The sequence below is a fragment of the Callithrix jacchus genome, chromosome 8, assembly GCF_049354715.1.
Source record: "Callithrix jacchus isolate 240 chromosome 8, calJac240_pri, whole genome shotgun sequence".
NCBI classification, from domain to species: Eukaryota; Metazoa; Chordata; class Mammalia; order Primates; family Cebidae; genus Callithrix; species Callithrix jacchus.
In genome coordinates this window covers 91,925,412-91,952,057 of record NC_133509.1, presented here as the reverse complement: position 1 = coordinate 91,952,057, position 26,646 = coordinate 91,925,412, and the positions used below count along the sequence as shown (strand labels likewise).

Here is a 26,646-nt window from a genome sequence, read left to right as displayed (position 1 = left end):
TTTTCACACTCTACTGAAAAAAAATTTAGCAGGTGGTTTTTATTGTGGAGCATTCGTCCAACTATAAATGCTTATGCATCATACATCAACATTACACTGATGTCAATTATACAGATCAGCCAGGGCATTAGAGAAATCAACCAGACCTTGCAGCAACCTGCTTATAAGGCAAAAAACTAGTGATACAGATACAGCATTGTATTGTTCCAGGCTAAACACAAACACTAATGTTATATCCATAAAACAGCTGGTGAGGAAAGTTAGTGGCTAGCTGAAAAGTCTTCAGCTCCTAAGAGTTTTAATCACTTTGTTAAGAGTAATCTCACAAGTTCCTTGGCAATTCTCATTTTAATGAATCCTTTCACAACTATTAACTGTGTTTGGAAGAAAGATATTTGAATATTTGACCTTAAAATATTCCTCATCTTACATTATACTGACATGTTTCACAGGGAAACCAACCAAGTCAGATACTAGTGTTGTAAACATTTACATGAATTCATGTATTTGTATATATATGTTGTGTGTATATATATTCTGTGATGGTGAATTTTGATATATATCCTGTTTTATTGAATAAATGTAACTGCATGGAATGTAATGATTAAAAACACTAGTTTCTTAGCAACAGAGCCATGGGAACCTGCCCTCTATCTTTATAGACCTGCCATATCTTATATTACTCCTGATTTCAATTTTGCTGCTGTTTAGGAACTTGTTTTCAAAATATATTTTGAAACTAGTTATTACATTGAAACTAGAGGAAGCTGGCTTAGCACAGACATAAGTTAAAGATATGTACTTCTTTGAGTAATTGTTTCAATTTATAAATTAGATCACAAAAAGTCTGAGCTAAAAAAACTATAATAATCTAAATATATCACTTGTATTGCAAAATGCTACTAGAATAGTAATCACTAAGGATTAAAATGCTTTGTCTATAACTAATCAAAATCTAATCTTTAAAAACATATTTTATAACAAATCATGATACTTTTATTTTTTTTAAAAGGCCTTAAAATAATACACTAGAGGAATAAATCCTCTAATTTGATCACCTTGCAAGATAAACACTGACATTACTATTCAAACAGTTTTAAACAACAAATTGAGAAACCTAGCATGAAACATTAAATTTTTTTTCTCAAAATACTGTACAAAATTCCATATATTTCAAAGTTTAAAATTATGGAAGAAGAGCTACTCAGATAACTGAGAGAAAGGCAGGCAGAAAAAATTTAATTACTTGAGTGTTTTGGTAATGCTGTCATTTTCTTTTGAAAAAAGTATTCTGAAAATGAATGCGATTATTCTTATAATGGAAATCTAAGAAGCTCCTTTGCCTCAAGAAAAGAGAGTTAACAAACGAAGCTTCAAAACCTGAAGTCTTAAGGTGGGTAACTGTGTACTGCAACACATTTTCCTCAACTGGATTTCTTTATCACACAGTATGACATTTTCTAATGGTGGTGGTGTTGGTGGTAGGGGAAAGGTGAGAAGAAACCATGCCACTTAATAAAACAGAGGCATTTTCTTAGCCCAAGTTGTAGCCACTGCTTTGATTTTTGGGTTATCTCAGGACCAGTAAGTATACTCTAGTGCATGAAACAAAACTAGAAGGAGTACTTAGAATGTAGTCTTTGTTTTTTATGTAGTCTTTGCTTCTTCTTTCTTCAAAGCCTATGTTTCCTAATATCATTGTTAGGCAAAGCAAAAAGAAATGTTTGTTCTATTACGTAAGAAATAAACTTCATTTGGTATTCAATTGACTTTCTAACTTAGCAGACAGAACTTTACATCTTCAAATACTGAAAATAAATTGCATTCTTGGCCCTTGCTTTAAAAGGTTATAGAGAATAAATGCACACCCTGGTAGTGTTCTAGTGATCTCCCTAATCTCAGTTGCACTTTGTCAGAACGAGGTAACTGGTAGTTAAGTGAAATACCCTAGATCAAAGGGGGATTAATCACCAACTGAATCCTTGCTGAATAAACCTGTCATTCAAGAAAATTATTTCCACTGAACTTAGCAGAGGATTGAAGGTATTTGCATAACAGGGACCAACGTACTTCAGCCAGGTTAAAAGGTTCAGAATTCATCCCATGTTTAGCTTTTTGCCTCCTTTTCCTTTCAGCAGCCTGGTACAATGGTTTCTAATCTGATAATACAGCTAACTATCTAAATGATGTCAGAACAGGAAAGTATTGCAAAGTTTGGATGAGGGATGGATCAATTTCACTTTCAGTAACTCCTAAATCTGATTTGTTGGAATTTAAGATGTAATCCTAAAAAAGTCCCTTAAACCTGAGGACTGTTTATTAACACCCCTTTTTTGACCTTTGTCTTAGGAACAACCATTCTGTTGTGGCAGCAGTCCCTACAGAGGTCCTGGATGATAATTCCACCTACCTAGCTCCCAGGGGTAGTGTAGGAGTCTATGAATGTCTATGAAGTATTTTGAAATACTGTAACAAAAACCAAAAGAAGCATATTGGCAATTGTTACTAAGTATAAATGTCTGCCTTGAAAGATCTTAAATTATACAATATATAAAACACCATAATTTTAATCCAGTAGAAATGTTGAATTGGTGTGAAAAAATTAAATTATATTTTGGATATTTAATGTTTAACAAAAAAATTTTTTTAACAAATAAGTGTTATCAGAGTTCCTGACAAAACTACTTCAAACTTGACATTTGAATCAATTACTTAAAAAGTAAAAAAAATTGCTGCCACTGTAAGGGTATTGCCTAAGCAGTATTTTGCTGGCTTTAAGTTTTTAAAAAAATATTGTTTAGTAAAAAAATGGAGAAAAGAAGTGGTTTACCAAAAGATGAACCATCTTTTCTGTAGTTCATTCTAAAAAATTTAATATTTTTTTAACCTTTTGAGTTTATTGAAGAATAATTACCTATGTGATAGACATCAGATTTCATAATCATATTTTGGCACTAAAAGGGAATTTAGCAATTTTGCATCTACAGTAGGTCTACTTCACTGGTAGTAGTTGCTCACATTCACTGCAAATGCAAAGCATCTTTCAAGTTAAAAAATGCAAAGAATAGTTATCAAAGAAAATGAATAAAATCCATAGTGAGATAATTTTTTAGAAAATGATTGAAGTTTTAACCCAAGAAAGGACTCTTAGAGTGTCTTATAGCTTAGAATAAGAACATGTCAATCACGATTAAGCTTCTGGAATCGGAATCCCTTTGAAATGCAGCTGTTTCTTCTTTAATTGTGGCAGCGGACTCTGAAGAAAAGAAAGGTCCAGCCTTAAGGATGAGTAAGGAATACAAAATAGCTCAGGATTAGTTGTGGAGTTCAAAGGTCGCTAATTACACTAAGGAGTTCCCAGACACAGAGAAAACATTAAACAGGTCACCTACCAAACGGGAAACAGACTTTGTCTTCAGAAATTATCCTGAAGTGACAGGTTTCTAGACAAAATCAAAAGCATCACAGTGTGCCCAGCTGATCTCAATGGGATGAAAACCCAAGTTGGTTTAGTTCTGTAGCACTATGTTAGAATGGAATGGCAACAGATGGCATCAGGTTCCCCAACACCTCACCACTTTTCCAGGACACCCTAGATTTTCCTCCAGTTTCTAGAAATGTCAAATTGAAGATTCATTTATTTTTCTAACTGCTTATGAAGTTTTGCCTATGGGATTATTATATTAACACTTTGCCTACCCACTAGATAATATGCCTCTTGCTCACCTTTGTGTATTTGGTAAACGTACAATCAAGATTCCAAATGACTCCATTATCATTAACTTATTAACATAAGTGAAATGTTAAGCTTTATTTGAGTTTAAGAGAGATCAAATAACTTACAGGGAATGGTATCTTCTTTCAAAAGGAAAGTGTTGACTGCTGATTACCTATGATTAAGCTAGAATAACAAGTTAAAGTCTTGGTCAGGCAGTTATTCTCTTTTCTTTGTTACTTGGCATGATTTTGAACAGAGAATCTTATGCCATGATAATGCTTTGCAGAAAGTGAGTTTATAATGATTAGGACTGACCTTAATTAAAAAATCATATTTCAAATCCTAAATTTATATGCACTATCTTTTAAACTATCATGCTCTCTTTTGAGGAGTTAGAGCTTTTCTAAGTCTTCCCTTAGAAGACTCATTAAAAAAACAGAACTAAAGATGTAATTAAAATGAATATTAATCTTTAATGCATATATTTTTCTCATCTGTAAAAAGAACCTTGACATGAATAAAGTTTCAAGGTTCTTGAGATTTCATGTTTTCTTGCATGGTCACTTAAAGTCCAACTTGACAATGAACTGCTCTGAAAACAGAATATGACACATAATTGCAGAAGCAGGTAGAGAATAAAGATGATGACTAGATGGTTTCTGAAGAAATCAAGAGAATGGTAAGAAAGTGAGAGTGACAGCTTTAAGGAGATATATACTACATGTGACTAAAATAAGCTTAAATGATACTCTCTATCCACAGAGTGCCTTTTGAATTTTTACCTAAATTCATTAATTTTAACTTAATAAAACACAGAAAGAGAAATATTAGATCTAAATTATCTTTAAAAAATTTGGCTGCAGATATTAAACGATTACAAAACACTATGATCATCCTCTGAAGGTATCCCACACATCTTAATATGGCTATTGACATCCTAAGCAAAATGTCAACATGGCAGATTAACAAGCTTACTTAAAAACTAACTCTAGAACAGAGATTACACACTTTAAATAGAATTATGCAGATTCTTTATTAGTCAATAGGATAGTTCTGATTAAGAAGAACAGGTTACTATTTAAAAATTTTTCCTTTGTCTCAGTTGGCTGCTTTTGAAGAGGTAGTTGTTTCTAACACCAGTCTCTGGTATTCTGTAACAACACCTTATACTACGAGCTTAGTATTTAGATATGGAAGAGAAAATAGTTTTTATCTTGCACAGAACTAAAAAAGAGGCGGACCCTTTATTCAAAGCTCAGTATAGAAAAGGAGCTGTAATCGACTGGCAATGTTTGCCACGGAAACATTAGGAAACAAGTGTGGCTGGGTGTCCCAGAACTAGTCTAAAATGAGCCCAAGAGAATAATTACTTTAAACATTCTGAATTATACTGGCATAAAATCAAAGGGTAACAAAATTGGAGACATTAGCTTTCAAAACAACCCTTCAAACTTTATCAGACTACACACACTAAATACGAGTAGTTTTACAACTGAATCATTCAATGGTTTTTCACTCAATAGGTTATATGCATCCACATTAAAAATATAAGATTATGATTTCCTTTAAACCATTATTATATAATCCAATTTAAACATGAGAATATCACAGTAATAATGATCCATATGTTACTGGAGCAGGGGCTTTAGAATTCCAGATGTAATAATCAGAAGAAATTAGTTTCCGGTCTAAAGAAAAGAAAAAGAAATTAATGATAAGACTATTTTATCTTAGCAAAAATTCAATGAAAGCAAACTTATGGTTTTTAGAAATTGTGAAATATAGTTATCCAAGGCAATACTTTGAATTATTTATTTTAATTTGACATTATCGAGACTTTAACTTTTACCATTTTACAAATATGGACTCATTAAAGATCTGAACAATCCATCTTTAACCTTATATCAAATATCTCTCATTATGCCAAATCTGCCAATTTTATCCTCATGTTTTCTTTAAAATCTTTTTCTTATGTACTATTATTCTGACTGCAAACACATTAAAATTTTTTCATTGGTTTCTCTTCAATAACCTTATCACCATGGCCCTGATTCAGGTCTTGCTATTCTTTACCCAAAATGTCAGATATATAAAATAATACCCAACTTCGTGGCAACATTCTAAATAGTTTGCTTCACTGGTTTCTTATTACAGTTCTGATCAATTTAAGTCTTTTAAAAGACAGCTTTGAAACTCTACAAAAATGGCAACCTATTCGAACTAAAGTTTTTCGATATGTAAAGTTGAGATAATAATGCTCATTTGCAGTTACACATGTAAATTCTCACACACACATATAAATATCCAATTCAGCCTTTTCTATCTTTCTTCTTTGTGCCCTTCTTCATAATGAAAAGAATATAGACTATATTGTCTTTTTGTTTTCTTCAGTTTGAGAAGTCAGTAATAATGAGAGCCAAGACAGCATACTGTTAAGTGGACAGGTTCCAGAGCCAGACTGCTTGAATATTTGACTCCCAGTTCTGCCATTTGCTAGCTATGGGACCCTAATCTCTCAGTTCCATCAGTGACCTCATCTGTAAAATGGAGCTAACACTTACATAGGGTGCTGTGAGGATTAATGAGGTATTATACATAAAACACTTAGAACTTTGCCTGGCATATAGCAAGCAATAAGTATTAGTCACTATTTAAATTAGTATTATTACTATTTTTAAACTAAGTTGTATATTTTAAAAATAGATTTTATTGTCAAGATGATGGCAAAATAAAGGTCTTACATAATTCACAAACTGGCAGTCACATTTTGAAAGTAACAGAGGAAAGAAACGATGGGTCACAATATTAATTTAAAATGAGTTCGTTCATTCAGTATATTTTGAATTAAGAAGCAGGTATATTCTCATCATGTATTATGCTCTCTGGAAATTACTGCAATATGTTTAATTAACATAAATCAATTAAAATATTTTCCCATAGGCAATCTAAACTATTGGTCTGTTTGCTTTCAGTCTCCCATATATACAACAAAAAAATGATGTAACAGAAAACACAGGGTAAGCCTAGGATAGTAAAGAATACTCATTTATTCTGGTTACATTACACAGAAGTTATATTGTCATGCACAAGTAATTGCTTAGAATTCTGTAGTTCTGAGTTCTCTAAGTCTCTTGAAATGTTCAGGTAGAGTCCTTTCCTATTCTTCTTAGAATCCTAATCCTTAGTTTAAGAAATATTTATCTAACTATAATAATAAAACCGTGTGTAAATTAGGATTCTTATCCACATATATAACAGCTTTATTCTCCTTGATGGATGAGGTAAAAAGGTTCTGCTTAAGTTTAGATAATTTTACCTCATTCTAGCTACTTTTTTGTTATATATTTCTATTTTATCTGAATTAAATAATTTTGATTCATTTATAATTTGTTTTTTGTCTCATCATATTTTCCTGTGTTTCGTGTGTGTGTTTGTGTGTGTGCGTATACACATAAAGATCTGTACTTTACCAACCATTAAACATACTAAAGACAGAAAGCATCTTTTTTTATTGTCTTCCTATTGATACAATAGAGAAGGTGCTAGATAATTCTTATTGATTGTAACATTTGCTAAAGATATTTAAAATTTTAAAATAAGAATCATCTCTAGTATCTACTAAATCTATACTATATGCTAAGCATCATACTATGTCAATATAATCTTATTGAAACCTCATAACAATACTGAGGTAAATTGTACTATTATTTCCATTTTATAGACAAGAAAATTAAAACTTCAGGAAGTTCACTAACTTGCCAAAGTTATACAGCTAATGAAATGGCTGAGCCAGGCTTAAGCTTTGTCTGTCTAACACCACAGTCTCTGTGAACCATCTCTGAAGAAAATAAACAGAGAAAAACAAATCTAATTTTATATTAAAGTTCACCTCTATCCCAATCTTTGCTCAGTCAGACCACTTTATAAACAAGAGAAGGCAGAGGGCAGTGTAAAGTATACAAACTGTTATATCGGGTAGGATCAGTCCAGAATTTTATAAATTGGGATTATTCTCCAATGTCTAAGTTCTGTTACATTCAAATTTTACCTTAGGTAATAACTCCAAACACCATTTTAATTCCCTTAAGTTAGTTTGAATCTGTATAACTTACATGCACTTATTTTTGGTTTTCCTGATGCAAAAACTTGAACCGAATGCTGATCTGCATAACACCCAGTGAGTGTGTAATCCAAGATCCTAAAATGCAGCTAGAAAGGAGAGAGAAATGTACCAAATTAAGGTGATTATTTGGTAAAAAGGACGGTTACATTTTTTCCCTTGACCCAATTTTAGGGAATTTATTTTACACAGTTCACAAAATAAAAATCATAAATATTAAACTGGAATTGTGTATGCGTGTACGTGTGTATGTGCGTGCACATGTGTATACAAACACACACACACAATTTTTTTTTCCCTTTGCATTAGGGCCATTTCTTTGTAAGGCTGTCATAATGAAGTACTTAACATATAATATGCACTTCACTAACAGCTCTAATACATACTCCAAGGTATGCTGAGTAAACTGAGGTTCAAAGATGCAAGGAACTGGCATCCCAGCATGTAGGCAGCAGAGCTGGCATTTGAACTCACACCTCACCGACTCCAAAAGCTGGTGCTGTCTCCCGCTATGCTGCTGTCTTGTATACTGTATATTCTCTTCTATCCCTAGCGCTATGTGGTTATGATATATTCTAGATCATAAGTCTTTTACAGGCAGGAAAGTATACACCTTCTAGCCAAATAAAATGTAATTACAAAAACAGGAACATCAGTTTAGCTTGTGTTTAAGGGGAATGAGCTTCTCTACTTAAATTTTCAGAAGGGTGAAATTTAACTTTTTTAGAACTAAGCTTAGGAATTACCTTTTCCCTCACCTAGAAAATCTTTCTAAAACATACTCCATAATTCCTGGATTTCATTGACAATGTGGGGCTATCACTACAAATGTCAATTATCATACTGTGCTCTAAGAGAGTGAATCATTAGTACCTCCTCAGAAGACACAGTACCAGGGTCCCTCTAGGTTACAATGACATTCACATGGCCTACGAAAAAATCTGTTTCATGGAGCTCCAATTCTCCTTTGCCGTGATTCTCCTTCACTCTGCTGCTAAATGCTCCAGATTTTTACAGTATCCTGATACCCTTTTATGTATTTTTCTCCTATCTCTATTCCCTGAAAATTTCTCCTGTTTCCTAACTTTCTCCATTAATTATCAAACTAACTGATCACAGGCATAAGATGTGATTTAGAATATAATGCAATTTTCAGATCTTCTCAGCAATTTTTTTCCTGTTGCAACTCAAATGATCTCTGATAATAAAAGGCTTTTGCTTGCTTTTTTGGTATAATTCTGAATGCTAGAAGTTATGACAAGACTGACTTTCACACAACTAAGATATTGTAAAACACACTTAGACCATTCAGTGAACACAAATATATATTACATGCTTTCAGTGTGAGTGAGCAACTGGTTAGTGATGGGAATGAATAGAAAAATTATAATTCCTTTGAAGGACATACAATGTGTGGTAACATTCCACATTTTCTGAAAGGTATCTGAAGTAGGAATTTTTATAATAATCCTTCAAACAAAGCTTCTGGCAAACAGGTAAAGCCAAGATAGAAGAAATGAATTATCACCAGAATACTTCTGACTTCACTACTTCACCTAATCGCCTGTATTTCTTGACTTTGATTTCTTTACTCCATTTTATTTAGGTTTTCTTGCTACCTTTCTAATCACTCCTTCAATTCCCTCATTTGTTCTTCTGAATCTTCCTGTATTATCTTACCTTCTGATCTTATTTATTTCAACTGCCTCAACTATTTCTTCTCTGTGGATAATTCCCTTTTTTTTTTTTTTTTTTGATGAGCAAACTGAACTTTAATTTGCTTATCTGAAAGGCTTGCTCTTCATTATTGGCACAGGCCACATCTATTTACACAGAATCATCGTACAGTATTTGCAGCAAGATGCTAGACACAGCATCATTCTGGATAAGCAATGAAGGGATAAGAACAGGCTAGGGAATAAAGCTCTGAAATCAGTGTCAGCAGAAATCTGAAGGTATGTGTACAAGGAAGGATAAGGGCCAAATCTGTCTTCCATCTGCCCCTATTTGTTATTCTCTGGTAGTTTAAGATCTGAATGAACGCTGGGCCCACTTCTCCTGATCCACACAAGGAGCCAGTCCAGACTTTCTAGCCCACAGGACATTGTCACAGGCGAAGTATGAGGCTCGATTGAGGTGACTAACAGTGATGCAAAATCTCAGGACAACATCTGATAGGTGAACAGCTCTTTTGGCTGACTCAAGGGCATCTGCTGAGTTACCCAGGTGTAGAAGCTTTCTTCCAAGGCTCAGGTGGCCCTCCAGCTGTCGAATCTGTTTCTGTAACTCAGGACTGGCTCCATGCCTCTGTAGCACATGGCCAAGAAGAGAGCAAGCATACTGAGCGGCCCTACACAGCCACTCCCGGGCTTGGCTCTGAGCACTGAAGCGGACCCAGGCGTCCATGACAGCAGCAGCCCCCGAAAATTCCTAATCCTTGTATACAGCTGAGCCTTCTCTTAAGAATCAAGCTTTAGATTTTTAGCTATCCACTGAACATTTACAATGGGCTATGTTGCTATTACCAGCAAGAAATACGATATGAAACCCATTCCTTCCCAATTTTCTCCATATCTATATTTTATTTTAAGTATGTTCATCCATTCAGCAAATATTTATGTGCTAGGTCCTGGACTAGATATTTGGAATAAAACGATGAATGAATGAATTCATGTCTTTATCCTCCTAAAAAGCGTCCAGTTTGGTTTAAGTTCCGTATTATTTGGAATAATACCATTCCTTGTGTCTGTATTGAATTAGTGGTCAAGGTTTTACTTTTATCATGGCTTTTATAGCAGTCCCTTCACTTTTCTCTCTTCCTTCCGCTTTCTGTTGACACTACACTAACTCGGCATTATTAACTCATTATAATATTAACCTTTCATATGGAATATTAATATGCTGTAGAATGGCTTGTCTCTAGATTTTTACTTACCTTCCTTACATCCATTCCAGATTAACATTCATGAGGTATCACTTGTAAAAGACTACCCCCCTACTTAAAAAAATACATCATCAGCCAAAGGAATAAAAGTCAGATTCAAACCCCCTATAATTTGAATCTAAATTATGTATCCAGTCTCATATAGTACTACTATCTTTAGCATTGGTTAAAATAAGCATGCCTTGTTTATCTTCACTCTTTTAAGTAATTTCTTTACCTAAACAAATGTTAGTCCACCTTCAAGTCTTCATATTCATGCATATCTAGGCCTCAGAGTTTGGCTTAAACTTCACCTCCACTGTAAAGGTTTCCACGACAACTTCAGCTATATGTAGCACTTTTTTCTTGAAATACCAAAGCTGATAGCACTGACAAATAGTTGACATGACACTGAAAAATTCCTGGAGGGCAAGGACTACATCTTTTATTTTTTTGTATATAAATCTCCATTTTTTTGTTGTTGTTGTTGAGACAGAGTCTTATTCTGTGACCCAGGCCAGAATGCAGTGGCACAATCATGGCTCATTGCAGCCTCAAACTCCTCAGGTTCAGGTGATTCTCTTACCTGAGCATCCCAAAAATCTGTGACTAAAGGTGTGTACCACCATGCCCAGCTAATTTTTCTATTTTTTATAGAGGCGGGGGCTCACGATGTTGGTAAGGCTGGTCTTAAACTCCTGGGCTCAAGCAATCCACCCTCCCAAAGTGCTGAGATTACAGGTGAGAGCCACCATGCCTGGCCCAAATCTCAAATTTGATAACCGAGAGCTGAGGAGAGTTAGGTTGAGTTAGGGTATTTAGGTTAACTGCCTTTTTTTTTTTTTTTTTAAAAAAAAAAAACCAAAAACCAAAAAACCTTTTTTTAAAAGAGACGTGGTCTCACTCTGCTGTCCAGGTTGCAGTGCAGTGGCACAATTTAGCTCACTGTACCCGTGAACTCCTGGGCTTCAGCGATCCTCCTGCCTCAGTCTCCCCAATAGCTGGAACTACAGACACCCACCACCATGCCTGGCACCTTAAAATGTTCAAGTATTAAGTGAAGTAGAATGATTAATACTAAACAAAACAACAAAAATCAAACAAAAATCCAAAAGAGAACTTAGCCCAGATGAAAAGAACAGAATTCTAAAATAATTGGTGGAAAATATAAAATAATCAACTAGAAATATGCGATTTAGAAACAAAGGAAGGGGCTCTACTGTAGTGAGCCGTATAAATAGGTTTACCTTTAAATATGCTGTTTCTCCAATACAAATTGGGTCAAATGGCTGCTTCTCATGGCTCTTGGCTCCAAAAGTTATAGTTCCAGAAAGACTAATTTCCATTGATTTTGGGAACTTCTGGCCTAAAACACAAACATATCAATCAACTATTCTAAATTAAGTAGATTCTACTGCAAATGATAAGAAAAAAATCAATAAACAAAACTTGCTCACCAATAATCCAGATCAATAAGCTTTTCTCTCGAAATACTTCGAGTTGGCCAAAACTAGTTTTGTATTCCAAATGTGTAATTGGACCTCTTTAAAAAGAAAAGGACAAAATAGAGGAAAATCACAGATACAACAGTTTTAAGAGATCTAAGTCAAACTTGGTCACTGTTACTTAATACAAGGACATCATAAAAGCAGATCTGTATTTAAGTTTGCTGAATAGAACAAATAATGAATATTAAATCTTGAAAAACACCAAAACCCACAGAAATATTTTTGGTGATGATATGTATTTCATTATTAATCCTTAAGACAACTATGAAATCATATGAAATGTATTAATATAGTCACATGGGTTGCTATAACATTAAAACTATAATTTTACTATACATGTAGATATGCTTTGACAAAAAAAAACTATGCTGCAGAATAAATTTAAAAGTAGAACTAATAAGAAAGTAATATTACATTTGGCTAATTTACCAGATGTTGACAGTTTGGTTGGACTTGTATACAGAAAAATTGCTAGAAATAAAGCCAGTAGAAAAATAATCCCTGAGGAAGCCATAATAGCTTAAGAGTATAATTTACTAGTAAGTTTAACTAGAAAGATAAAGACATACTTAAAAGTAAACAGATTATTTTTAGGACTACATCATGAAAGTCAGCATTTGTTTGAATAAAATAAAATTCTTTAGACCTTAAAAATAATGTAAAAGACAAAGACAATGTATTATGGGGCAGTGGGAATGTATTAAGGAAAGTAGAAATTATGGCAGTATGTATTTTATTCCTACCTATTGAAAAAAGGTATATGAGCTTCACAGAATTCAAAATTATTTTTCACACTTTCATGAAGTTTTAAATTAACAGTTATTCTTAGTTGTACTTCTTCCTCCTTCATTTGGTAAAAACCCAAAATTGGTGGGACAGGGACCTAAAAAAGAAACATAAATGTCTATATAATTCTCAGGTTAATGGGTCTAAAACACCAAAAGTAACTGAGAAAATAGCTACTTTTAATGACTTAGGGGTTATTCCAAGTTGTTTTGGTAAGAACAATGATGAATATGTATTCATTATAAGGATAAGAATTCGTCTATCTCTTTCTGTTTTCAGAGATGAGAAAACTGCTTTACAAAAGTGTCCAATGCATTCTTGTTCCTACACTTGCTCCTCCAGGCTCCCATCTCCATGTTCTCTGACCTGCAGCAAAGGGCATACAGTAGGCATACTATACTGATCACTGCCAATCTGCCCACAGCTCCTGTTGCTCCAGCTGAATCCCATAAATTCTCCAATCCCCCAGTTCAGCAGTAACTTACTTGGTTGGTCAATGAATAACAAACTGAAGGGGAAACAACTTGTAGCCTAGGGTGAGCCAATCACGACTTCTGGTGCATTTGAAGTAAGACACAAAAAGACTACTTTTACAGTGCAAGCCCTAGAGCTGTAAGGTCATGTGTAAGCAGAGACAGTCAGCTGAAAAAGACTGAGAAGCAGAGATGTGATGGGGTGGACTCTGAGTACAGAGTGGTATTGATTTTAATTTTCTAGTTCTAGTCCCATTAGAAGTGGGTCTGCTTCTTTTCTTATCCTTAAATGGCAATGAGATTGCCTGTTGCATTCTCAAAATAAATTCGTTCTACGTAAACTAGCTTGAATAGGTTTTTCTTTTTCTTTTTTTTTGAGATGGAGTTTCGCTCTTGTTACCCAGGCTGGAGTGCAATGGCGCAATCTCGGCTCACCGCAAGCTCCACCTCCTGGGTTCAGGCAATTCTCCTGCCTCAGCCTCCCGAGTAGCTGGGATTACAGGCACACACCACCATGCCCAGCTACTTTTTTTTTTTTTTAAGTAGAGACGGGGTTTCACCATGTTGACCAGGATGGTCTCGATCTCTTGACCTCGTGATCCACCCGCTTTGGCCTCCCAAAGCGTTGGGATACAGGCTTGAGCCACTGCGCCCGGCCTGAGTAGGTTTTTCTAACTTACTCATTCACAACTAGGACAAGAGATAAATGGTATAGTAGAAAAGGGGTTTGGGAGTCTGAAAAATTTGGGCTCAAATGCAGGTAGTGACATTTATAAATTATACGACCTGGTGCAAGTCATTTCACTTCGAGACTCTCTTCAGCTGTAAAATGGGGATAATGTCTACTCTAAAGACTGTTAACAGTACTAAAGAAAATACATGTAAGTGCTTAGGACAATGTCTGACACAGAAGCAGTTATTCAATAAACAATAAATAGCTATTAATAATAATATATATCTGTAATTCAGGTTGCCTGCAATGAGAGGTTATTTTATGTTCATGGTTAAAACCATGACTAAATCATACCAAAATCTATCCCATGACCATGAGCTCCTCTTTAGGGAACACTAAAAAAAAAAATCAATTATTTTGAAAGCCATTTACAAACAATTACAGACACCAAAGAGGTAGCTTATTCAAAGAAGGGAATCTTCATCTTATTTATTTATTTATTTTTTGAGACAGTCTCACTCTGTTGCCCAGGCTGGAATGCAATTGTATACATCTCTGCTCACTGCATCCTCTGCCTCCCAGGTTCAAGCATTTCTCTTGCTTCAGCTGCCTGAGTAGCTGGGATTACAGGCGTGACATCATGCCCGGCTAATTTTTTTGTATTTTTAGTAGAGACAGGGTTTCACCATGTTGCTCAGGCTGGTCTCAAACTCCTAACCTCAAGTGATCCACCCGCCTCAGCCTCACAAAGTGCTGGGATTACAGGCATGAGCCACTGCACCCGGCCTGAATCTTCATCTTCATCCATCAATTATTGTCTGATAAATAGAACTTTTTCTAAGTTTTCATAACCAAGAGTATGAATTATTTACTTATCAAGAGTATTTATGAATATAAAGATTAGTAAACTCTCAAGATTCTAAGGTTGTTTACCTGGGAAGTGTAGTAGCATAAGTTGAATGACTCTAAAGGTGGAGTGAATGGAAATTTGTAAGGCCCACTAAATGCAGAGTCATCCATTGCATCAATGCTACTAGAAGTCAGAATTGCAGAGTCAAGAGAAGTTACACAAGGATGAACTAGAATATCTTGAAGTGGAGATCCATTGGTGGGGAGACTCAAGCTGATGGTAACATTTGGCATGATTCCTTCCAAATCACACTGAAATGCAAACAGAAAGATTATCACCAAAATCTTAGAAGCAAATCTGTTTGAGGCTTTTCTAAATTTATCAGTCATTTTCCCCAACTTAACTCACTTTTCTCTAGGTACTGTTTTCTTTGCTTTCTGTGTTATTAATGGTTTCATCATGTTCTCAGATACCCAAGCCGCAGAAGAGGAGAGCCCTCATATACTCCTTTGCTTATCTCTAAAACTCTGTTACAAAGATAATTAAATCTTCTGACTTCTCTCCATTCCTGTTGAACCACACTGATACAGGCCCTTACAATTTCTGCCATAGCCCTCTAAGTATTTCTGGACTTGCTTTCCCTTAAGTCAGTCCTCTAATCCTCCATCAATGCCAGAGCTATCTTAACGAAACACAATTTTTATTATATTTTTTCCATGTTCAAATCCTTTCAGTGATTCAATTCTGTATTACTTGTAAAGACTTTCATTGTTTGGCTTTCATCTACCTCCTTTTTATTTCCCTTCAACTTTTATTTTAAGTGCTGGGGACATGTGCAGGTGTGTTACATAGGTAAACGTGTGCCATGGTGTTTTGCTGCACAGATCATCCTATCATCTAGGTATTAAACCCAGAATCCATTTGTTATTCTTCCTGATGCTCTCCCTCTCCCAGACCCCACAACTGACAGGCCCCAGTGTGGTGGTTCCCCTCTTGTGACCATGTGTTCTCATTATTTGGCTCCCACTAAGTGACAACATGCAGTGTTTGGTTTTCTGTTCCTGCACTAGTTTGCTGAGGATAATGACTTCCAACTCCATCCACGTCCATGCAAATGACATAATCTTGTTCCTTTTTATGGCTGCATAGTATTCCATGGTGCATATGTAACACATTTTCTTTATCCAGTCTATCACTGATGGGCACTTATGTTTATTCCATGTCTTTACTGTTGTGAATAGTGCTGTAATGAACATACATGTGTATGTAGCTTTATAACAGAATAATTTATATTCCTTTGAGTATATACCCAGTAATGGAATAACTGGGTCAAATGATATTTCTGCCTCTATGTGTTTAATTGCCAGTCTTCCACAATGGTTAAACTAATTTACACTCCTACCAATACTGTAAAAGTGTTCCCTTTTCTCTGCAATTTTGCCAGCATCTGTTGTTTTTCAATTTTTTAATAATAGCCATTCTGACTGGTATGGGATGGTATCTCATTGTGGTTTTGATTTGTATTTCTTGAATGATCAGTGATGTTGAGCTTTTTTTCATGTTTGTTGGCTGCATGTATGTCTTCTTTTAAGAAGTGTCTGTTCATGCCTTTTGCCTACTTTTTAATGTTTTTTTTCATCTACCTCCTTAATCATTTTCTACCATGCAACTCACACGTAGTCACATTGGACTCTTGCATTTCCCTAACTAAATCATACTGTCTTATACCTCCATATGCACCTTTGCATGTGCTATTCCTTCCACCTGCAATGTTCTTTTCTCCCTGTAAATGCTTTCATTCTTCAGGTCTTAGTTCATTTGATGCTTTGTGTGAAGCCTTACATTCTGTATCACCTCTACAGCCTACCTTTGCTATGTAGAGAAGCCCAGGATCTTCTTTCCTATGTAGTGTGGGTTAGTTTGCCAATGAGAGGTACTTATGAGGGATTCACAAGGGAAAAGGAAAAAGGAAGTAATTATTTTGGAAAGGTCTTTAAAGCCAGATAAGATAGCTTCTCACACCTGTCCTTGAGCTCCTACTTTGAGGCCAAAGTGGCCAGATGCCGCACTTCTGCAGACCTTTCTTTGAATTTCCACTGTGAGGTAGTAACAGAAATTTCTCAGACTTCTTTGTGAACTTTTGCTCCTCCAGTCTCCAGACTAAAGTCTTTAGTGACTGTTTCTGAAAGGCTACAAGTAGAGGATCAAAGACTTATTCCCTCAGTGTCTCTTGAATGAGCCCTAATTTCTGTATTAAACATCTTTACTTCCATAAATCTTATAGTGGCTTTTTCTGGCCCAACCAGACTGACACACTTCACTTGCATTTGTGTAGGCAGTCAGGGTCTTTGTACCTCAACTCTAAATTCACCTCTGTTAAAGTCTAAATCAAAATGACCAACTGAGCCCTATAAGAATTACTGATATCTTCTGTTTCACCAGAACTACACAATATTTTAAGAGTTAGTGAACTCTGAAAGCATAACACTTAGCTCCAAATGCACCATCATATAGATTGCACCATATATTAACTGTCTACTATCTACAGGTATCTGTGTCCATTTCTCTCTTCAAGGTTTAAATTCTCTGAAAGCAAGAATCTTTACATTTTTCTTAGTACCTCTAGTGCCTGACACATTTCTATGCACAGGAAACAATAATAAAAAACACTTGCTGAGTGGCTATCTTTTTCTAATTTCTAATATGAAATGTTTCACCTTTTAATGTTTACCTACTGTTCAACATGTGTGGGAATTCACTATGTATCTGCTATACAATGTAAGTACTTAAAGAGCAGGCAGGAATTACAAAGAGTACTATATATAAGAGGTGCCTTTTTAAGGTCTGTCAGTGACAATTACAATAATGCCAGTCACATTAAAAATAAATATGCCAAATACTCTTACTTTATGTGTTTTTTTTTTAGACGGAGTCTCACTCTGCGACCTAGGCCAAAGTGCAATGGTGCCATCTCAGCTCACTGCAACCTCCGCTTCCCGGGCTCAACCTCCCAAGTAGCTGGGATTACAGGCGCATGCTGCCACACCCAGCTGATTTTTTTTTTTTTTTTGGTATTTTTAGTAGAGATGGGGTTTTACCGTGTTCCCCAGGCTGGTCTCAAACTACTGAGTACGGGCATTCCAACTGCCTCCGCCTCCCAAAGTGCTAGGATTACAGGTGTGAGCCACTGCACCTGGCCTAATAATCTTACTTTAAAACTTAAAAAGATATTTGAGGTTTCAACTTTTAAACCATCTGCTATTCTCTATATGTGAACTAATAAGAATAAGCGGAAGTAATTTTCTTTTTGATAGATATTTATGGAGATAAAATAAGCAAACATCAATAGTAAATACCATTAAAATTTCAAAATATTCAGTTTATACTTAGTAAATTAATCTCTTAACATTCTTAAAGGGTCAGAGAAACATCAACCATCATGGAACCTGCCAATGAATCTATCTAGGCACTTAAAATGCCAGATCATCAGTCATTTATTACAGGATGAGAATATTCATTCTAGAAGGAATTGTTGTACTACCCTTTAAACCAATCTGGCATATGTAAACCCAGACTTTAAAAGTAGAAGTTGTTTAAAAAAAAAAAAAAGGCACCTAAGAGTTTATCTCATTTTAAAAATTAGAAAAGATTCACAAAATTGTGTAACTTTCTAAAGATAGAACAGAAAATTAGTGGTAGAGTGAGGTCTAGAACTTTGGTTCACTGGCCTTTGGCTCACCAGGTTTTCTATCAGAGTAGGATAAAACAAAGATGATTATTTCCACTTACAATGGGCTTCACAATAAAATTCCTTTAAATAGTAAGCTCCTAAACTACTTAAAGAATGTTTAGCTAACAGTTATACTATGTACATGCAATTTTAAAGAAACATTTAATATATAGGTTAAGGTATACTCCCATTTTTTTTCTTCCCTTAAGAACATTTTTTAAACAAAAAAGTTGTCCATCATGATCATCTGTATCAGGACTAAGAGTAGAAACCAATCTGAAATTCCCCTAAAAGTAAACTAGGGTCAACCTATCCATGAAAGGAAACATTAAATGCCATGATATTAATTAGCATTCCATCATATATAACATATTCCATGTTTATTGCTACAAAATGAAAAAAACAGAAATGATGAATTTTTCCATTTTCTTTTTTTTGAGACAGAGTCTAGCTCTGTCACCAGGTTAGAGTACAGTGGCATGATCTTGGCTCACTACAACCTCCACCTCCCAGGTTCAAGTGATTCTCATGCCTCAGCCTCTTGAGTAGCTGGGATTACAGATGTGTTCCTGTAGAGACGGGTTTCACCATTTTGGCTAGGCTGGTCTTGAACTCCTGGCCTCAAGTGATCCACTCGCCTTGACCTCCCAAAGTGCTGGGATTACAGGAGTAAGCCACTGTGCCGGACCCTATTTTTCTATTCTCATTTCACTGAACTTATGAGAAAAAAGATTGCACTACTGTAAAATTTAAGAATGACATCATCCATGAACATCTCAATTTTGGAGCCATTTACAATAGTTATTTCTAATAAAGTGAATAACTGGAGTGTATTTTTGACCATGATAAATGTGAGTTTAAAATAGACACAAAAACTTTTAGGTAATTTTAACATTAAACAGGAACATAATAGACCCAATTTTTGTGTCAGGACTGTTCTAATTCTCTCCTCTTGAAATCTAGTTTTATTGATAAGATTTATATATAGCCACACAACATTAAATTTGATATATAAAAAGTGTATGTAACTGCAGAGAATAAAGAAAGATAGAAAAAATAAAGAAAGGAGAATATTATTAATATAAACTTGTAGAAAGTTTACTTGGAGGATTTTATTTTATTTTTTATGGATTTTATTTTTGATCATTATTCAACATGGCAATAATCACTGCTAACTGTATTGTTATTTCCATTGTCTTGAAGTTATTTGACACTACTCTTTTCATAGGTGGAGCCTAATTCCATGCCCCTTGAATATGGAGCACTTAGTGACTTACTTCTAATAAACAGAAAGTAGCGGAAATGATATTACGTAATCTCTCAGGCTAGGTAATAAAAAGAATAACATCTGCTTGCCTGTCTGTCTCTCTCTCTCTCTCTCTCTCTCTCTCTCTCTCTCTCAGATCATCTGGTCTGAGGAAAGCCAATCACCAAGTGTGAGGACACTTAAGCAGCCAGTCGAGAAGTCCATGTGGAAAGTAACTAAGGCCTTCTTCCAGTAACTAGGACCAATTTGGTTAGCCATGTGAATGAGTCATCTTGCAAGTCGATCTTCCAGTCTCAGTCAGACCTTCAGATGACTACGACCTCAACCAAAAACCTGACTGCAACTTCATCAGTGATGCTACACTGAAAGTTTCCAGCTAAACAAATCCCCACAGAAACTATTAAAATAATAAATGTCTATTTTGGGATAGTGAGACAATTCATTACACAGTCACACATAACTAATATAATTGGTAAGGAATATAAAAAGATAACATTATAAAATTCTATATTACTCTGCCATTTAACAACTGCTGAAGATAAAAAATAAAAAATGTTATTTAAAACACAACTAGCAAATTTTACTTTTCTTCATATGTTAATAAAACGATAAAGCAAACACCAGAGAAAAATCTCACCTTGCAAGTCACTGTTCCAACAACTTGCCATGTATCCGCTATACCCTGTTTATCATATTGCATGGATTTTACTTTCTCGGTGATAGAAATAGAAACTTGTGGTTTTCCTTTGTAAGTTCCAGGTTTCCAAGCTGGCTGTTTCTGTGGCTGAGTCACAGATGCAAAATTGGTATTATCTAATGAATTCTGTAAGTTGGCATCTAATACAGTACCAAATGGACAGGCCTGCAGAAGCAAGTCAGGCAACTGGCTCAATTTTGTATTTAGCTCATTGTCATTTTTTTGACCTGAATAAAGAAAATCCTGTATCCCAAAAAGAAGTTCAAAGCCTTGTGAAACTCCACTAACACTAATTAATGGTGGACGAGGGGACAGAGTTTGTTCAACTAGTGGAACACAAGCATATATCATGTCATTCTTCAGAAAAGCAACAACTGGCCAGAGTTCTTCACCTCCTACCAGGAGTCCATAGACGGATGTTTTATTGATGCGTGAACAGCTATCACGACTCTCCACGAAGTCCTTATCATCATCCAATAATCTAAGTTCAAAGAGCAGTGCTTTAAGAAAGGGACCATCTTCAGGAATAGGCACATAACTTGCTCTGTTGAAGACTCTGGCTCGTTTTTCAACGGTTGGATACCGTCTACATTATGGAAACAGAAACATTATAAATAATTCTTCCAAGTAAAATCAAGATGAAAGAATTTTTTAAAACTCCCAAATATAAGGGAAACTGAAATAACAATAAAATATACAAGAAACAAATACACATCCACAAGAGCCAACAACCAAAAATTTATAATGCTCATTAAGTTACTACTAGAGTAACTGTTTCGTACTTGGTATTGAACCTATTATTGAAAATGCTTAATTCAGTTTAGTTATTTAGTTTAAGTAGAGTACATGATTCTAATTCAAAATCCTTGTCTCTCAGCCACTCAGATTCCATCTTGGTCAGCAAGGAGCATATACTTGAACCATTTTAGGCACCTATAAGATTTTTTTTTTCCTTCTGATTCTATTTTAGATAGAGTAGGACTAACAAAGTGGTTCAATTTAACCCTCCACAATTTTGGGTTCATTAGCTGAGGTAGTACAATTTTAAAAGGAATGTTCTATTCTACTCAACCTACAGTGAATGACAGGTATCCTGTGTCTTCTTGCCAATCCCTACAAAAACATAAAAGATCATTTTAGTAATAATGGTTTATCTCTATGACTCTGGAAAAGACTTTTAGCAATAAAAAAGAATAAAATCAGAATGGAATGTTTTTGCATGTTCTGAGTTGAACAGTAAGCAGTTACTAATTTATCTTTTCCCTGGTTGGGAACGGAACAGAAGATGCTTTTGCTCATTTACAGAAATCTGCTAAACTGTAGTTTCTTAGTTCCAAAACATGTACTTTGCCTCATTCCTTCTCCCTCCACTCAAAGTCCAGAATAATGTCATTTTATCAGCTATTAACTTTTGAGTAAATCACTTAACTTCCCTTAGCCTATTTTCTTGTCTGTAAAATAAAGGGGTAGCAACAAATCAGCAGTTTTTGCTAAGAATCAAAAACATACCTGGTTAAAACAATTTTTTACTAATAAAATATTGATGTTTACTAATATTTTTTAAAAACCAAAATAAGAATGTATTCAAAGTTACCTATATGTAGGCTGGGTGCGGTAGCTCACTCCTGTAATCCCAGCACTTTGGGAGGCCCAGGTGGGCAGATCACTTGAGGCCAGGAGCTTGAGACCAGCCTGGCCAACATGCTGAAACCCTGTCTTTACTAAAAATGCAAAAATTAGCTGGGTGTGGTGGTGCACGCCTGAGATCCCAGCTACTTGGAAGACTGAAGCAGGAGAATCTTGAACTCCGGAGGTTGCAGTGAGCCGAGATCATGCCACTGCACTCCAGACTGGGAGACAGACTCCACCTCAAAACACACACACACACACACACACACACACACACACACACATCCCAAAACCAAACAAATAAAAAAACCAACCAACAAATCAACCAACCAAACAAAAAATCCCCCAAAGAACAAAGTTATTCATGTGTAGGTAAATCTCACCTACATTCTGATGCATTTTCTTGATTGAGAAAGAAATTGTTACTTGTTAGCACACCAGTAATGGCATAGCAAGTAAACGCCATTTTTTTCTCTAAGTCTCTGTATATGAATAGTAGAGATCTCTGGATGAAACTCTAGTCTAATCTCTTATTACCTAGTTTTCTAGATAATAAGAGGATAATTAAAGTTCTTAAGTATAAAAATTTCACGATTGACTGGGACCTTATACAATGCCCTAATATGTGTTAAATAAATATTTTGTTGGATGACTCAACCTATCATTTAAAATTTATTATATGCTTTTTCTAAAACAGAACTCAAAGTTTAAATGTCCCTATAACTATGGGGTATGATACCAACCTAAGTCAGATGTAAGCTGACACTATTACTATCTGACAGCAAACCTTAAAACCAGAATCTGAACCAAGTTTTGTTATGGGAAATAAGTACTTAGATAGAGGAAAGATCATTTGCCTTCTTAAATCTTTTTTTCTTTTATTTTTTTTTTTTGAGACAGTTTTGCTCTTGTTGCCCAGTCTGGAGTGCAATGGCGGGATCTTGGCTCACCTCAACCTCAGCCTCCTGGGTTTAAGCGATTCTCCTGCCTCAGCCTCCCGAGTACCTGGGATTACAGACATGTGCCACCATGCCCAGCTAATTTCGTATTTTTAGTAGAGACGGAGTTTCTCCATGTTGGTCAGGCTGGTCTCAAACTCCTGACCTCAGGTGATCCGCCTACCTCAGCCTTCCAAAGTGCTGGGATTACAGGCATGAGCCACCGTGCCCAGTCTTAAATCTTAAATACTGGCCACCTCTCTTTGGCATATATGTGGATTATGTGTCAGTGCATATCTATTTAGCCCTAACACCAGCCCCAAAAGGTCAGAAAACTGAAAAGATAATGAAATTTAACTAATTCATTCAATGATACAGAATTAAATTATTTGAACCAACTTGCTACCTCCATAAACATGTTGAAAAGTCCATCCGAACATATCTGACTTTTTATTCTGAAATCATAGCCTCAGCACAGGGGAAAAATTTTCTGAAAACTAGGATTTAAGAAACTTATTTTTTTAAGCAGTAAAAAGGTCACCTCTATGAGATATTGAGATAAGCAACAAAGCAACAGATATGGTATTGGCACAAGACAAAGTAGTAGAACTCAGGCAGACCAACATTTATATGAGTGGTCATAATTAACATTACCAATAGCCCCACAAATTAATGAAGAAATGACATACTAATTAAAAGACGATGTCAGAAAAACTGGCCCACAGTACAGAAAGAAACAAAATGGGATTCCTACTTAACACCATATCCAAAGATGGACTACATATAGGTTAAAGACCTAAAGGTAACAGATGAAATTATGAAGAGAAGATAATGTAGCAAGATATTTTTGGGAAATACGGATATGAAAAAACTTCAACAAATTCCCAAAAGTCATTAACTATTCTGATTGCATCATAATTAGTGATTTCTATTTAACCAAATGCAACATAAAGTTAATTGACAATGGCAAATTAAAGAAAATACCTGGCTCGGGCCCACCCAGCGACACCAAAAAACCAAACTAAAACAAAACAGAAAATATCTGTGCTATCTAAAAATGACATAGGACTAATACCAAGAATACAAAACAAACTCCTACAAATTCACAGGAAAAAACAAGCAACTTCGAAAGAAAAAAAGGACAAGATGTGCACAGGTAATTCACAGTGGAGGAAACTTAAAGGACTAACAATAATTACTACATACAGAAATGGAAATGCAAATAAGATGTCCTTTACTGACAGAAATTAAATGTTAGGGAAGAATGGAGATATAGGAACCCATTCTTGCTCATATGGCTGAAAGCATTCTGTGGAGCAAATTATTTGGCAGTATTTAATCAAAATTGGCATAGACATAAAAAGTGGATGGGTGAAATGTGAAGGATGTGAACTATGGAGTGCTACAGAGCAAAAAGAAACCATGGCTTAGATCGGCACTGTCCAACACAGAACTAGCCACATGTGGCTATTAAAGTTAAATAAAAATTAATTAACATTACTAAAAGTTAACAATTGAGTTCCTCAGTTATGCTAGCTACAGTTCAAAAGCTCAACAGTTACTTGTGGCTAGTGGCTACAGTATTAGCCTGTACAGATTAAGAACATTTCTCCTTTCGATCATCATAGAGCATAGGACAGGCTGCTCTAGATGAACACAAAGTATCATGGACGTTTCTTTAAAACAATACTGAGAATTCTGACAAACTTAACATTAGGAAGTGAAGTCTAAAGCACATTTAAAGATGTAATCTGTAAAATGCATACAATGAAAAAGGGTGACATTGAACATGTAAGAGTTATCTGTGAGGGGAAGGGGAACAGCAGTTAGAAATAGGTAACCAAAGGGAACGTAAGTAAAATGACAGGTACAATGGATGGACTGATACGCCTGATAAAACCATGGACTTAAGAATGTTAATCTCCTGTATTTGAGGTCCAACAAGAAATGATGGGGTTAGGGTTAGCCAGAAATCCTGGGGGAAAACAGTAAACACTTAACTCCGATGCCCTCAGGAACAAAATCTTTTTAGGTTGCAAAGAAGGAATTTTTCGTATCTCCATTGCCAACCAATTTTCATTAAAAATTACAATCATTTTTTTCGCCTCGATCTCAATTCTACCATGCTAACACTTCACTATAAACTTTCTTCAGGGAAGAACGAATCGTGACAAAAAAAGAACTATCAATGGCCAGAGAATAAAAGGTGAAATAGATTACTCGATTGCCACCAACATTTTACAATTAGTTATTGTATAGTTTTCTTAACAGAGCTATTTTGATTACACAGGGCAAATTCTAAAAGTGGGACAAGGTCAACTTAACACAATCTATGAAAAAGTGAATACAATTAATATTTTTTGTGTTTCTATTTTCTTCAACAATTAGGAACTGTAAACTGATGATTTCTACCAAATGACACATATTAACAAGATAAAAATAAAAGTCTGGTTTAACTTATCATGGATTTATCAGTAGAGTAAGTTAAAATGTTCTAGAATGTTTGTCAATGCAAGTTGAAAAATCTGAAACATGTTTAGTGCTCTGTAAATTTTCTTCCTTTCCTTTAGCCATTTCCGCATCAATCCTAAGCAGACCGAGGTCATTTTAAAACACAATACCAATAGAAAACATGTATCGTAATACTTAACAGGTAGGAGTCAGCCACTCAATTCTCACAACAGTGTAAGGTAGGACTATTAAAATCTCCATTTAACAGACGAAACAGAGGTCTGTTAACCGGCAAGGTCGCGCAGCTATTAGTGGAGGATCTGGGCCACGACGCATCCCCAAACTAAGCTACTTCATCGATCTTCTGATCCATCATCCCCGAGGATTCAGATTTGCATTTACCTGGAGAATCTCACGGTGCCACGAAGTGGAGTTCCCGGTTCGTGGCTTATGAGCCAAACTGCCCGCTGAGCCATGGTAAGCCACTAAAGCTTTAGCTCATCTCAGAACTAAGGTGGCCACCAAGGAACAGCGCAGACCGGCTTTCTCAGATGGACTCTTACCAGAAGCCCCGGGGCTCCTCCTGAGCCACATACCGGTCGCTCTCAGCAGAGAGGGTAGCTCCTTTAGGTGAGATGACCAACACATACCGCAGAAAGTTCTAAGAATCCCCGCCTAAAACCTCGAAACATTTATCCCCTTCAACTCCGGTACTTTCTTCCTCTAAAGTCTACTTCCGGGATGGTGGCCCGCATGGGTCACAGTTCCTCATACACCGCAGCGTCGAGCCTCTCTTCGGTTCGCCCTCCCCTCGTTTTCTTTCCTGGCCCCTCCCGACAACCTCTCGGGCGCGCGCAGTTCCACTTCCGGCGTATGAGGCGGT

General features: G+C 35.6%; 1 protein-coding gene across 1 annotated transcript; it reads right to left on the bottom strand.

The window, feature by feature from the left end:
- Positions 1-26,506, bottom strand: AP5M1 (adaptor related protein complex 5 subunit mu 1). The gene is made up of 8 exons (XM_035260619.3): positions 26,166-26,506; positions 20,686-21,331; positions 15,135-15,362; positions 13,013-13,152; positions 12,219-12,304; positions 12,009-12,127; positions 7,831-7,927; positions 1-5,406 (listed from the first exon to the last, which is right to left on the bottom strand). Exons 1-8 carry the CDS (start codon positions 26,237-26,239, stop codon positions 5,324-5,326), a joined length of 1,473 nt encoding a protein of 490 aa, XP_035116510.1. The 5' UTR covers positions 26,240-26,506; the 3' UTR covers positions 1-5,323.
- Positions 26,507-26,646: the final 140 nt, after the last annotated feature.

Bases quoted from the DNA above. Each gene is read 5' to 3' on its own strand.
- AP5M1 (XM_035260619.3), bottom strand. From the start codon at position 26,239: ATGGCTCAGCGGGCAGTTTGGCTCATAAGCCACGAACCGGGAACTCCA. The intron at 21,332-26,165 runs GTAAATGCAAAT...TCCATAATGTAG, and splicing joins GGCACCGTGAGATTCTCCAG to ACGGTATCCAACCGTTGAAA. The intron at 5,407-7,830 runs GTAAGTTATACA...TCTTTTCTTTAG, and splicing joins AAAACCAAAAATAAGTGCAT to ACCGGAAACTAATTTCTTCT.